This window comes from Pezoporus wallicus, unplaced genomic scaffold (assembly GCF_028554395.1).
Source record: "Pezoporus wallicus isolate ANWC-B61680 ecotype Strahan unplaced genomic scaffold, APGP_CSIRO_Pwel_v1 contig_4012, whole genome shotgun sequence".
In the NCBI taxonomy this organism is placed as follows: Eukaryota; Metazoa; Chordata; class Aves; order Psittaciformes; family Psittacidae; genus Pezoporus; species Pezoporus wallicus.
The window spans coordinates 1,753,073-1,768,717 of record NW_026637828.1 but is presented as its reverse complement, the minus strand read 5'-3'; the positions used below and the strand labels follow the sequence as shown (position 1 = coordinate 1,768,717).

The following is a 15,645-nucleotide window of genomic DNA, read 5'->3' as shown; positions in this document are numbered from 1 at the left end:
TGACTGAGTTACGCCTTGGTCTGGAGATACATATGGCAAAACTACCGGGCCCTGCTACTCCCAATAAATATTCCCTGCAATGCAACAGCCATGGTTAGTCTGCTAATGTTTAGTTCACATGCACTGAAATGCAACCCTCCTTTTCCCAGGTTGTTGAGCAGTGGAGGTATTACCTTTCACCAGTGCAGGAATGTGATGACAAGCATTCTTCTTCTTCAGCAGCAAAACAAGACAGTGCATGTGTGGTTCAGCAGAGAACTCTCCTGTTGCAGAACTGTCAGGAGAACTTGAAATCTTACTAGGGCAAAATACAGCCACCTGCAATAATGAGGGCCACATTAAACTACTTTCATGTGTCATCTACTGAGGAGACAAAGAAACTTAATTTAAACCTCAGGGAAGAGGCTTAACATAAAAATGTTCTGCCCTGCAGTTGGGCTGGACTAAAACCACAACACCTATAACTCAGCTGATATGTGGTGCCATCCTGTCACTCATGCAAAAAATGATCTTGAATCCCAAACAAAGGGATAATTTTTCAGAAACATTTAGCTTCAGACAGCACACTGAAGCAATAGTTTCTCTTGTTATTCTCTTAAATGGCCATTTAGGAACATACTCACAGTGTTTAGCTATTTGTGCTGTAGTATTCCGTAGACAAGTCATGTTTATTCCACAAAATATTATGGGCACAGAAAGCATTATTCCTCAGGCTTGATCACAGAACAACTAGAGAAGAGAGGGGTTGTGCTCCATTTAGTTTGCAAAATTATGCATCTCTTGATTGACATGGCAAATGACTCTAAGCATGGTAATTTTGAGTAAGGGGTCCACTCCTTGGTAAAAGAAAGCATCACAGGATTCCTGGGTGACTTATCACGTTAAGAAGTGCAGATCTGGACTTCTTGCATATGTCAAGCTTGATTGAAATCTTCTATCTATGATTATTGCTGTTTCCTTTGGCTGACTTGTCAAAATGCCAACTGCGCTCTAACTCAAATCTATCATCAGGTTAGAGCTTCACAGAAAAAGAAGAAAAGTCATTATTTTTGACAATAAGAAAGCTCTTTTTGCAATCCATCTGGATGCATTAAACCAGGAGACTTCATGCTGAAAGGCCACAAGCAGTCCCACAGGGACTATGAAGCACACAATCAAACATGAATCTGTCAGACAAGGACTATTCTCCTGAATATACACCTTTGCAGATCTGAAATTGTTGTTTTGGTTTATGGGGCTACTGCATGCTCTTGCTTATTTTGAAGTCAGTGGTAAAATTCATGTCTGCCACTTGGAGTAGGCAAACACGGAGGAGGAGGAGGCCCAATTATGAATTTACACTTCTGTTCTCAGTGAGAGGCTGAGGCCTGGTGGGATTTCCCTACTAAAGAAAAATGACACAAATTACACAGCTGAGCTATGCGTTCATTCCAGTACCTGACTTTGTGTCATGCTCAGCACAGCAGCTTGCTCAGGTGAAAGCTGCAGCTGTCTGACTCCTTGCAGGACAAACCCCCGACGAGTACAGACTGAAATCACATTACCATATGCACAAGGAGATATCACAGGTGACACCATCAAAATGACATCCCCTAGACCAAAAAGAGGGTAAGAAAAGCAGCATATTATTCTTACAGAAGCTATGGTATCACTGCAAGACAACTCTGACAGTGACTAGTTCCAACTTGATCCACATCCCAAATGGTGACACTGTATTTTCTAGTTTATTTGCTCTATCCAGCTCATAATGACTGCTGTCAGATGCCAACCTAGAATGGCAAAGCTTATGGCATCATCAATAATATCTTTATGAATCATCTACCCCAGACAGTCCATCTCATCAGGTCCATCTAGTTATCTAATAGCTACTCACCTACCTTTGGGGTATCTGTGCTCTCAGTTCACATCAGTCCTTGCCAGGCTGTTTGAGCTGTTACCTTTCTGTTTCCTCTTGTTCCTTCTTTAGTCTTGTCTTTAACCTTTCCCCAGAGCTTGCCTTGCAGCACAAGCTCCTGAATCTTTGGATCAGTTTGTGATCATAACCTCACCTCACTCTTTGGTTTGGTACCTCCTGTGGCTCCTGTCCTTGGTTATTATGATAATGGTATCAGCCTTTTCTCTCCTACCCAGTTCTCATCCACTAGGTCTGGCTGCTCATTCTCTCCTTGTATCCCTCATCCCAGTAAATAAGGTTGTAGAAGCAACTGGAGTTTACATCGGGTTAGAACCTTGGGTTTTTAGGCTCCTGTTTTCCAAGTTCAATCCCAAACTCACTGCCTTTGGCGACAACAGATGCTATGAGCCAACTTAGGGGAAAGAGCCTACAAGACCTCCTGAGCAGTGTCTAAGCCCCATTTAGGTACTACAGGACAAGCTCAAGACTTTTCCTTGAAGCCTCTGATCTGAGGTCTTCACTTTGCTCTAATCTTATCACGAGTCTCTGCTTTTAACACCACCTTCATTACTACACTGCCCTAGTCCTACTATAGCTTTTTATTCTGCACACAATGTACATTCAGATCTCCACAGCCTGCCGCCAAGAGTGAGCTCTGAAGAGAAATCCTCAGTATCACTTCTACATGGGTTTCTTCTACACTGTCCCATTATTCACTTTTAGCTCTGATCAAATGATATAATGAGGTTGGAGTATTTTAGTTTCTGTGTCCCAATTACACTTGTGATTTGGGGGCAGGACTATCAGCAGTGAATGTTTCTTTTGGTTCTGGACTTTATATAGGAATATCTGTACCCCCAGGAATCTGACCTGGTAGTTCAAAGCCATTGCAACAAAGCAAGGGAAAGTTTATGTCTATTACCAAAGATGGGACAGGCAGGGTACTTTGCCTAAAATGTCTCTTTAGGGTTTTGGCTTTAATTCTGCTGGCTTTGAGCCAGACTGACATTAGTGCCACATTAATTATATGTGAACTGACAAAATTCAGAGTTGCAGGTGGTAAGATTTTATTTCCTCTGTAGTTGATAACACTTTAAAACCCAAGCATCTTTTATGTAATACACATATCGAAATCAGTTTTGAACAGCCTGGTCTAGTGGAAGGTGTTCCTGCCTGTGGCAGGGGGGTAGAACTGGATGAGCTTTAAGGTCCCTTCCAACCCAAACCAGTCTGGGATTCTGTGAACAAGAACACCTGCTAGGGTTGGTAAAGGTCTGATTACTTAGGAGGGGCAGATATACTTGGTGGGAGCTGCAGTGTATCTGTTCTGAATGTTCTGCATGGATTTATCTTCCTGTCTCAAAGAGAAGCTGCTGGAAACCTGAGGGAAGGAGTCAGTGAGTTTCATTTCCTTTAAACACCCCAGGGCGTCTGCTCCCAGACCACATTTTCAGCTTCTCTTCCAAGAGTCACGATAAGAGTTATCTATCTGAGGAGCAAAGCTTAAAAGTGACTTCCTGAGCCCAAATACAGATGGAACGTGGTGTGGTGTAACTCAGCAGCCCACATCAAATGTGAATCATTAATGGCCATAAAAGGAAGGGGAGGCAGAGAATGTGACTCATTCCATCAGCAGCAACCAGCTGCCATCGATACCAATCCCAAATAGCACAAAGCCAATGGCTGTCTGCCAGGCTACCTGAGTTATACACCATCGTAAGAAAGAGACAAGGGCGATTTGGGCAGGGGCAAGTGATAGCCAGTTAATATCAGCCCTATGAAGTACTTTCCTTTGTGATTGTGTGGTCAGTCTTGCCCTAAATGAAGTCTTAACCATTTCATCCCCTCAACAACAACTCTTCAACCAGTAGAGGTAGGTGACCTCTAATCAGTTAAACATGCAGTTTAAGGGCACTGGTAGGTCTTTCACGTGACTGTTTCTTTGCAGATCAGGTCCCGTGCAGAGATTTCCTGTGGGGTGTTGTCTTGTTTCTTCTTTTTTTACCTTTCAGTGAAAGCTAAGCAGCCTACAGGACTCCAGCATCTCCTCCCACAAGGAGAATGACATGATCGTGCTCCTCTGTCACTTCATTTTAAACAGCAGGGTTTCACTAGAAATTCATTTTCGCCTCTAGAATTGGCCAGGTTACAGCACTGAGCAATCCAGTGGGGCAGAATGTCCTGACACAGGTGCACTGCAGTAACGTAATATTGTCAGAGAACCATAACACCTCACAATTCCTTCCCTAACACTGACCTTAGGTACTTGAGACAAGCATTGCTAGAGGTTGAGACAGCACCATGTCCTGGCGATCAACCTGTTCTTCATCTGCTTCTGCCCTAGTTGACAAAGGGCTGTGTGAGTTAAAGAAAAGCAATAAATATTAAAAGCTGTTACACCAGGTTCTGACTCAAACCTACTTTCTGCAACAAACCCAGGGCCGCAGAAGCTTCTTTGGTAAAACTACTTTACTGGAAAAGCCATTTCAATCCTTTGACCATAACATGACCTGCCTCAAGGTCTCTCTGACTAAACATCTTTTTCTATTACTCCCCCCAAGGCTCTCTGTGTTCAGTTAAAGATAGCTAATGCAGAGTAGCCAGCTTGGCAAAGAAATCTGGGAACTGAGCAATGTGTCAGGTCGCATCACCAGAACTTTTCCTACCCACGTATACATCATAGCTGCTGCTCACTTCTGGTTCTTTAGCCCAAGTTCAGCCAGTTTTAAAGGTTGCTGTTGGACAACACGAACAACCAAGTCTGGCAGAGATGAAACCTCCACAACACCCCTGCATACCCGAAAGCATAAATCACAGCACAGTGAACATAAGGTGTGGTTCTGAAAGCCAGGAGCTGACAATAACTCAGACTTCAGTGTGTGAAACTGTTTGGCTGGGTCTGGGAAGCACAGGCTGCTCAGGCAAAGCTGCCTGCCTCATCCTTTGACATCACTGAGCTGGCTGGAATACATCCTAGTTTTTCACTCCCAGGAGACCATGGCATTTGCAAATATAATCTGAAAACTGCAATCTGAGTTGCAGTTTGTACCTTGTCCCCCAATGGACCAAATCACCAGCATTAGGAGAAAGACAAGTGCATTATTTAGAATGTAATGGTGCTCTGGACTGGCTAAGTTATACCAGACGAGCAGAATTCATCATCTTTGTAAGACAAAAAAAGCACCCCTGGGGAAAATGAACAAATAAATGAAGAAAATGAAACTTTGCCGAATTTATTTTTTTCAAATCTTTAAAGTAGAAATGATGAGAGTTCATGGCCCAGCAGAACTGAACTCTGACACACAATCCCTCCATGAGCATCAAGTTAATTCTACATGGATGCACTTTGCCACTCTGCAGAGAGCATCAATGGGCTGTGGATTCCCTCACCTCTAGCTTGTTGCCACATGGCACCCAGTATCAAGGATGAAAAGGGATCTTTAACACCCTGCAGCCCTTCCGCAGCACCAGGCACAGCTGGAGGAGGTTTAAAATCAGTCTGATCAGCTAGATATGGGACAGCAGGCACAAGAGCAGATGCTGCAAGGGTATTAATTACATGCGTAGCTACCAGGAAACAAGTAATGGGGAGCAACTGCAAGAGCCTCACGTCTGACACCTTGACACACGTATTAGGTGCTGCAGAAGAGACTGTCCTGTAAGAGAGGGACGTCTGCACAGAGTAGTAACTGGTTTGGAGCTATAAAAGTAGAAAGACTGCTCCCACCCTGCACTCTTGTTCACTGAGACCTTTAACAGAATTATAGAATCATAGAATAGTTAGGGTTGGAAAGGACCTTAAGATCATCTAGTTCCAACCCCCTTGCCATGGGCAGGGACACCTCCCACTAATCCATGTCACCCATGCTGGCATGGGTAAAGGCTGGTAAAGACAGAGCATGACAAGCTGGGTTCCTGTCTGGCCTCCATGTCACACTTTGCCTATGGAAACCACCACGGTTCAAAACCGTGCAGGGCCATCACCTTGCTCTGTCGCACTGCGAATCTGGACGCAGGACACCAGCATGCAGTGCTGATGCAGCAGACCTCCCTCCAAACCAGAGGCAGAGCTCCCTCTGTGCATAGCTATCCAGGAGGGGCAGGTGGATGAGAGGATCCTCTGGGCTTCTGCAGTAGATGGCACTGATGGAGCTGCATTCCGTCATGCTGGCCAGCTGTGGGGCCTGCAAGGTGCTGTATGCTTCAGGCCCTCTCACACTCAATGCCACCACTGGTGGAACCTTGCTTGTCTTTGAAGTACAAGAAGAAGGCAGCTTTCCTGTGAAAGACAGACATATATGTGACTAAAACATGGAACAACCCATCCTGAGGCTGTTCATTCCACTCAAGTGTTCTTTTCAGATTTGTCATAACTGGACTTCAACCTACTAGTTACCTGTCCTGTGGGTGACATGCTGGCAACCAGCTGGATGTTTTTATACAGCAGTAAATCTGAGATTATTCAAGGTAGTCTGTTAAAGAAAAAAGAGCTGGTTGCCTCAGATTTGCCATGGCAAGGAATGCGCAGGTTCTTTACTATGGAGCAGCTGATACCCTAGAAGTCAGCACTAACTTCTTGTACAGGCGGTTGTTCATTCCCATGAGGAATGCCAGGGAATTGAAGGGAAGAAAGAACAAGAACACAAGCTTCCAAAAAGAGATGTTTTCTGTGATGTTCATCAGATATGAGAAAACTGGGAAGGGGATCACAAACTGGAAATCTGCAGACTTCTTTTCTAGATTATTTCCTTCTGCCTCCAATACAGATTTTGTACTATGATGTCAGACAACATATCCAGGCAAATATTTGATCGGGCTCCTTTATTCCCCTGCCAGGACTTGTGCTGAGGCTTCCTTTATTTCCTGTAACAACTCTTCCTTATGTCTCAGGCAAGCCTTTCTCTATGTCTACAGTCAGCATAGTTGGGGCCCAGTAAGTAACCCCAGAAACAGAAGAAATTTGGCTCCTCTTCAGTTCTTACTGCAGATGTCAGAAAAAGATGCCAGGTGTGTCTTTTTTTTTCCCTGAGGATTAAAAGCATTTTCAATTACCTCATTTGTTGCATAAGAATCAGAAGCCAGAATATAAGTCTCCAGAGTAGGTAGATAACAGAGAAACTGGCTGTACATATTTAAAACAATAATTTTAAAGTTTTCAAGCTAAGGATACAGATGTAATCTACAAACTAACATAAGCAGTTCTCAGCTCAAATGAATTGTCTCTTCATACAAAATGTTCCTAAATAATGGTGTATGGTACAGAGCATTGAAGCAGATCTGCTGCCTCTCATCTCCTAATGACTGTTGATTTTATGGTTTTCTTATTCATTTCTGGAGTCCTTAATTTCTCCAGCTATCAGTATGAATGTATTACGCAGCACCGAGCCAACCCCAACTGTAAGATCATTTCTAAGGCAGTCTGCTCCTGTTCTTTTCAAACGAAAATAGGGAGTAGGGAGACAGGAGAGTTTTCCTCTGGTTAAGCTGGTCTTCACTCACCTTCTGCCTGAGGAAAAGGAAGCCCATTTCTCTCAGTCTGCCTATACCTTTCCCCAAGAGAAATACTTTTCCTGTCTTTGTGATGGTGTCACATACAAACCTGCCAGGAGAACTTCTTGGCGTAAAAGGAAGTACAAGCCATACTAGAACACAGGCAATTTCTATGCTTAGCAGCTAATGTAACATCTGTTGCTCTACAGTTATATTGCATTAGCAGCTAATAATATTCTGGACACGCTTTAAGAAAGACATCATTAACTCTGTTTTAGAAATGGAAAAACAATGAAGAACTGAGTGGTGCATAGCAGTATGTGAAAACACTGGAGTCCAATGTTAAAGACTCAGTGATTTGAGTTCAGAAACCAAGATAATTTCTGTTTACCTTTTCTTGCTGGTCTCCCATCTCAGACCGGCTTCCCTTCGCACATATGATATTTTGGTGACGGTTTGTCAGCCAATGCAATTACAGGACAGCTAGATCAGTACTTTTGCCATGCTTCTTAAGTCCCATGGACAACAGGATGGGGGAAATTGTGGGGAGGCTGGATTTTCTGCAGCTAGAACATTCAGGAAAGTCACTGGGAGCTAATATAGTATATTTAACTCACACAAGTAACCCTGGAGCACAAGGCACTGCAATCTGGGAAAGATCACTGCAAGTGAACACAACTGAAGTTGTTTGAGACACAAAAATATATCAAGACTTAAAAATTCAACTCCTGGATATTCAATACTGGGAACAGAAAGAAAGAATCAGCCCAGAATCTTCTATCATTTCTTTTGGGAAAGAGATGGGAACTGATAAAGCAACACTTGTAAATCTGATACCCTCTTCCCCATATTCACAGCATCACATCACTCTTCACCTTCATACATTCACAGATCTTTGCCTCCACCTCAGTTTTCAGAAGGAAAACCAGACCTCACCTGAGCAGGAGAGCAGTACATCCTGCTGAGGATAGTGCAGGTGGAGTCCACAGGTATCCAGACCTGCACTGAGTACCAGCTGCAACATGCGATGGGTAGCCAGGGGACTTTGGAAGAGCCTTTCAAACAGCAGCACCATGGCAACCTTAACAGCAAGAGCACATTGGAAAAGTGAATTAAATGCTTCCAAGCCCTCAACAACCATACAGCTGTATCTTTTCTGCTCACCTTTAGTTCCCATGCTTTATTCACATTGTAAGAGCTACAAAGTGGCTTTCTTTTATGTTCACACGCTATTCGGCTTCAGATTGAATTACAGATAGTTATGATACTTATGATTGACTATTTCTGCTAATATGACTGTGCCTTTTGTCACATAAACCTACTAGTAAAAAACCTGCAAATTCTCTGGGGCAGAGCCTGAAGCGCAGCCCTCCTGCTGTCAAACTTCACATAATACAGAAATATGGTTAAATAATAATAGACAAACTGGTTGTTTCTTTATACATACATAAAAATGTCAAAACCAATATTAAAAAATACAAAATTAAAAGGCAGACACATCACTGGTTCTGTACCACATTTACATTTTGAAATTTTCTTTACCAGATGAGTGCAATTCAGCCCATCCTGGTCTGTAGGAAAACATACACCAAAACAGACTGAATGTCTATACCCAAAAGGACGCAAATTATTATCACTTTTTCATCAGAAGAAATATACTTTCAAGAAGCAAACTCCTTATGACTGGAAGTTGTGTGGTGCTATGGGTAATAAATTGTCCAGCTGTAGATCAGACAAGTGTGATTGTAATGGCCTCAAACATGTGCATGGTCCTCCTGGATAGAAGACAACTCAACGCTCTCCCCAGCAGCAAGCTTTATGGCTGCGGTGAATGCCAAATGAATTCATCACTATTGGACACTTTAAATGAAATGCTACTCCCCCATAAACACGTTATAAGGCCTATACAATCATGATAAATGAAGATATAAATTTACTTAAATCATAAAAAAAGTGGTCTAATTAGGAATAAAAGCTCTATTTCTTTATGTTTGTCTAGCTCAAGCTCTCCTGCTATTAACCCAATATTCAGCAGCCAGCAAGGAAAAATTTTTCTGTGGCTCCTCTGAGTCCCTGGAGCTCAGCTGCCTGGGCCCAGGGCCAGCTCTGCTAATGCAGCTCTCCAGCACTGCACAGCCTCAGCACCAGCCCGGCTGCCTCTGCTTTGGCTTCAGGTACTTGCCTTTGGCCTCTGCTGAGCTTTGCTGCAGGTATGCCTTTGCCCAGTCTCATAGGATCACAGGCTGGTTTGGGTTGGAAGGGACCTTAAAGCTCATCCACTTCCAACCCCCTGCCACGGGCAGGGTCACCTTCCACTAGACCAGGTTGCTCCAAGCCCCATCCAACCTGGCCTTGAACACTGCCAGGGATGGGGCAGCCACAGCTTCTCTGGGCACCCTGTGCCACTGCCTCAGCACCCTCACAGGGAAGAACTTCTGCCTAAGAGCTCATCTCAGTCTTCCCTCTGTCAGGTTAAAGCCATTCCCCCTGTCCCTACAGGCCCTTGTCCAAAGCCCTCTCCAGGTTTCTTGTAGCCCCTGCAGGCACTGGCAGCAGCTCTAAGGTCTCCCCGGAGTCTTCTCTTCTCCAGGCTGAACAAGTCCAGCTCTTTCAGCCTGGCTCCAGAGCAGAGCTGCTCCAGCCCTTGCAGCATCTCCATGGCCTCCTCTGGATTTGCTCCAACAGTTCCACATCCTTCTTATGTCACAGGTCACTAATTCTGGCTGTTACCCTAACCCACAGGCTTTCTGGTTTGAGCTTGTCACTGTGGACTCTTTGGCTGAGCCTGGTTACAGCTGCTGGGCCTGCTCTGCTTTCCCTGCTTAGATACTATGGGACTGCACCCTCTCTGCTCCCAGATAGCCTTCTCTTACAGAGCACCCTGCCCTTGCTGTGAGAGGCCTGTACAGACCCACTCCAGCACTCCTGAGGCACATCGAGGAACTGTAACAAAGACATAAGGCATTTTCCAACTGTGCATAAGGTATCCTCAGCTCCTATATGTGGACCTCAAGTACCTTCCAGGAGCAAGCCTGGTACATCTCAGCAATGGCTTGGGCATGAACTGTTAAGTGTTGAGAGGAAGCTTTGTGTATCTGCATCTCCCTGAATCAACACTGACAGGAAACTGAATTCTGTCAGATCAAACATGCTGTTTGGTATTGCACAAGAGCTAAGAAAGGTAAGTTACTACAGTTAACAAGTTATTGTGGTTGGAGGTCCAGTGCATTTTGGTATGTACTCCTAAATATGACCTAAGTTATCCTAACCTTCTCTTCCTCTGTGGTAAACCAAGTAGAACTGCATCCTACTTGTGCATAGAATACACACAGTTACTGTAGGTCAGGTGGTACCAGAAGCGTCAGAATTAGTTTTTTTGAACATTTCTGAGCACAAGGTTTAGATAAGTTGTATTATATACTGGCTTACAGTCAAGTGGGTTTAGGCTATCAAAATACTGTCTCCTGTTACTGATTTGCACCCTAGCTGGTAGCAATTTCTTCAGTCTCCTCATTTCACAGTTTAATCTTCTGTGGCTCAGAGCAATCAGCATATCAATACTGATGACACAAAATACTTATTTGATATATATAGGTCTGAGTGAGAAATACTTCAAGATCAGTATTTGTACCAAAACTCAAGATTAAAATATTCCAGGCCACTTAATCATCTCTCATCTTCCCACATAAGTCTTCCCATAAGTCAGAAAGGAGTGGTTTGGGGTTTTTCTTTTACCTTGGTGTCTGTATCTCTGCAAGCCTTGATGTTGCTGCTATTAGGGAAGTATTTGTCATCAGTTTCAACTGTCTGCCAGTAAAATCCTTTTGGTACTGCAAACACCTTCTCCACTGCCTGAAATGCACAAAGGACATCTCTTACCTGTATGCTGTCTTGATCTGTCAAAATAGGGCTAGGAGAAAAGATAGTGTTTTATGACTAGAAAGGACATTAATGGATTAAGCTCATTAGTCCATCATTGTTAATCTATCATTTGCTTTCTTACAACCATACCATTAGCTCCAATTAAGTGATATACCAAAAACATGAATCTGGAACCATTTCTGGAGACCCTGAACATTCCCAGGGTCCAACCCAGTGACTCGCCAATGTGCAGAGCACCCACTGACATGAACAGGAGTCACATGCGAAAGGCACTGCAGGATCAGGCTGAGCAGACCTCAATTCTCCAAGATTGCATTGAGCATGCAGCAGAAAAGGGCTTTGTTAAAGGAATGCTCTAATTAGCTAATGAAATGGAAGGGAAAGAATTCGCCTGCAACCAAAATAGGACATTTCTCTTGTGCTCATGTCACCACAAGTGACACATATCTGTAAGTCTTATTTTGCCACATACTCATGGATAGGCAAAAAGACTCCCGCATTTAGGTCACAGCTTTACGGAAATGTAGTGTTTCCCAGTTTCAGCACCTTATTTTGTTTCTCATCCATTTTCTGCACAGCCAAGCAAGCAACTTGTACGAGTGCCAGTTTAAGGATGTGTCACTCATGAGAACTGGCTGTGACTGCATGCTCAGTAGGCATGGGCACAGTCCGGGAACAAACGTGGCTTTGGGAAGTCACGTTCCTCAAGTTCTGATATGGGAAGAAGCGATGTTCACATCTACACCAATATTGAACGTTCCAGAAGTACAGATGCATTTAGCTAGAGTTCACAGTGAGGAGGATTCATTTCAAGACTGAAACAAATTTAAAAAGTTTACTTTAGAGTCATAAGTTCAGGTGGTGCACCTCAGAGTAGCTTCACTATTTTAAAGACTCTACTTTGATTCCCAGCAGTCATTAATCTGCCCTCATCTCATGGGGACAGACCTTTCTAAAAAGGAAAAAAAAAGAACTCCATTTCAACGTGGCCTCATCAGGACTTGTATTATGGATAGAAGCTGGACTAACTGCCCGATGAAGCGTCCATTCTGGATTACGAGGGTTCTAATGCTGTTCAATTGCATAATTATGCAAAATATTTCCTTCTTCCACTGCTCAGCAGATGATAGGCACTTCGTAACATCCTACAAATGTTTAAAAACAACACCTAGAAAATGAAATTAATTTTAATAATATTAAACCCTCTCTGACATCTGCCTTTCTGCTCCAGTAACTTTTTGTGTTTCCTCCTTCTTCTATTTCCTGTGCTTCACCAGATGTTTGCCTAAAGGCAGAACAGGGGATCTTGCTTTTCACCCAGTTTCAGTCAACATGACTACACCAAACCAAGAGCTTTGACATCTCTCAGTGGATTTGTCCATTTTGTCCTGTGATTAATTCACCAGCCCCCACTGTGATATTACATTTGGAAAATATCATCAGAGGAAAAATAAGAAATCACTGATTTAAAGAATCAGATCTTCACTGTCTCCAATGTTTGTTGCCAGCTCCTGCATGCAACACTGGCAAATCACAGTGAGCACAGACAAGCCCTACAAAATAGGAATGCAGCAAGACCCCAGTGTCCTGTTGATTCAAGCTGCTTCTTCACTAAACCTCAAGTCTCTGAGCTTTTCAGAAGAAGGAAAAGGGAAGGGATATACATAGTCAAACAGCCTACATTTTCATGGAAACCTTCATTATAATGCTCCAGCTCCAACCAGGACACAGAGGATGCATGCTGGGAAATCCAAGGTAAAAAGCTAACCTTCAGGAAGAACCACAGTACAGGCTGTGGATCAGTGGTGATCCCAGGTATGCTGCCACGTGGTCAGCCTCTCTTCCTGCTGGAGCAAGGATCTGGCCACTGCTAGGAATCAAAGTCTGTGATCTGTCAGACTCTATTTTCCAGCAGCCAACCTGGATGTGATTTCAAGAAGTAACAGGAAATGAAGCTTGGAAAGTCTTATTTCTCCTAGAAAATCCTTCTTGTCACAAGTGAGAAAGCAGCCATAGATGGCTGCAGTATGACAGCCTCTGCTTTGTCCACTCCAGCTAAAATGTGCCAGTGGAGAACTCCCCACACTGCCTTCCTACACAGTTCACAGGGAAAAGTAGAAGAAAGCAACTTTGCCCATTCATGTAGGAGGGAATTGCATCAAGTCAGTTGCTATAAAATTTAGATGAGCCCTATTTAACATCTAATGCAGAGCAACCCTTCACAGGCAGCTGTGGGACCCTGCTTATGTTGAAATAATTTGGGTGATTTTGACACTATCTTTACGATACTTTGGTGCTACTTTTACTGTTTCACAATGAGAGCGCATAGGTGTGAGAATTGTATTGGTTTCACCTCAGGACTGATTTCTCTCTTATGACTCCAACATCAGCTGTAAAGCTTCTCTGCAAACATAGCAGTCCAAGAAGCCTCTCCCAGGCTGGCTGATACATCGTCTCTGAATACTGACCTGTCTCTCAGAAACTCCCTCCTCATGCACTGCAGAGTGACTTACAGGCAGTCCAGCTTTTGATATCTACCTGAAAGGAAGACTCTGCAGACTTAGAGCACTAAATCTCATGTCTGATGGCAAAGGCACTAAACCAAGGAGGAAAGGTCCCCTATAGGCAACCAGTGGTAGCCACAGGAGCTCCAGGGGTAACTTTGATTTATGCTGTGACAGGCTTTAAACCCAGAATCATTTAACCACAGCTATTTCCATTACTATCTCCCTCACCTCCACTGTCAGAAAGGAGGGCTTCTTACAGTACCAACATCATCCTCTCCATCCACATTGCCATGACCAGAAAGAGCAAGAAGGGAGTGCATGTCCACAACCTCCCATTTGTAGTTACTCTTTTTTTGTCAACTATCCTTTTTTGTACTTGTTTGGGAGACAAATCCTGATTTCTACTACCTTAAGACACAGGAAAAGACCAGTCTCTGCCATAGCCGGGATTGAATGTGCACCATGCTTTCAAAAAGAAACCTAGAGCTTTGTTTCAGATAATATTACCAAGATGAAGCCAGACAGTTATGGGAAGGAAACTCAAAGCAGAACAAAAATGTACTGTAACACACTGAGCAGAAACAAGAATAAGCACATTTTAGAGAAGACTGGAGCTGTCTGCAGCAAACCCATGAATATTTAACTGTTATACAGCAACACAACCCAGTCCATGATCTCTTCTTCTTGCTTACAGGGTATTCTCTTCTCATTTCCAGCAACAAAGAAATTGCTTTTGCTGTCAGATGATCTAAGAGAGTCTTTTAAGCTGCAGTGAGTCTTCTAGATGGCTTCCCAGCCACAGCAGGGAAACAGGGACTGCAGGAAGGATTTCTGTGTACTCCACGACCTCATCTCCTCACATGAAAAGTACTTCCCAATGCTTGGGCATTATCACTATGGGACCAAACTCAAATCCCTTGGAGAAAGATGCTGCATCCTTCACTATCTCCAGGGACAGATTGTACATTCTGTGCCTGTATAACTTCTTCCTTTCAGCTCCACTGACCACATGAGTGGCAGCAGAGGAAGCACTACTGTCACTCTAGCAAAGGCCTTGATGCTAACACACAGGCAAGGCTCATGTCTGATGTGATTCACTGACATGTGCCTCTGAGTTAGGCAGCATTATTCTCAAACTCTCAGCTGCCTGCTGTCATGAATCCCAGTTCATTAGCATTGTATTCACAGAATCCCAGACTGGTTTGGGTTGGAAGGAACCTTAAAGTTCATGCAGTTCCAACCCGTGCTGGGGCAGGGACACCTTCCACTAGACCAAGTGCCCCGTCCATCCTGGCCTTGAACACTCCTCATGGAGATACAGCCACGCAACTATTCTGGGGCTGCAGTTACGGATTCATGTCTATAAAAGCATATAGATGAGGCCCCAGGACAAATGTCCCACCCGCAGACAAGTCATGTCCACGTGGAATCATCAGCCAGATGACGTGCTCTTGCTAAAGCTGTTGATACCACTTCATCAGGCTGCATGGCAGACTCAGGGTGCCAGACACATGAAACCTGCTGCTGAGCATCAACTCAGATAAAGACAAGACATAAACCAGGTTTGCTAAGCAAAGGGCAGGATGAACTTGTCATTTTGACCTCTTGTTTTACAGCTTCAGCCTGGATTTCAAACCATCAAGCTGCTGGACCTATGACTGGCACCTGCTCCTTGGGCTGGGTCTGCTTTGGGGAAGCAGCTTTATCCCTCCCTAATGCCTATTTCACCTGCACAACAATCAGGTCTTTCAAGCTCTGCAGAAGCTTTGGAGGAGGAAAGCACAGCCCTAAGCCATACACTAAATCTAGGAGTGTACAGCATCATGTGGATCAGGTCTAACAGCTAGCCAAGATGTGCTGCACTCCAGGTAG

The 15,645-nt window shown here is 43.9% G+C and overlaps 1 protein-coding gene across 1 annotated transcript in view; it reads right to left on the bottom strand.

Moving 5' to 3' along the window:
- Positions 1-15,645, bottom strand: part of DNAAF8 (dynein axonemal assembly factor 8) — a 93,498-nt gene that overhangs the window by 36,089 nt on the left and 41,764 nt on the right. The window contains 7 exon segments of the mRNA XM_057407990.1: positions 174-318; positions 1,438-1,592; positions 4,152-4,249; positions 5,505-5,513; positions 5,879-6,173; positions 8,321-8,465; positions 11,120-11,236. Coding sequence (XP_057263973.1) covers positions 174-318; positions 1,438-1,592; positions 4,152-4,249; positions 5,505-5,513; positions 5,879-6,173; positions 8,321-8,465; positions 11,120-11,236 — 964 coding nt within the window.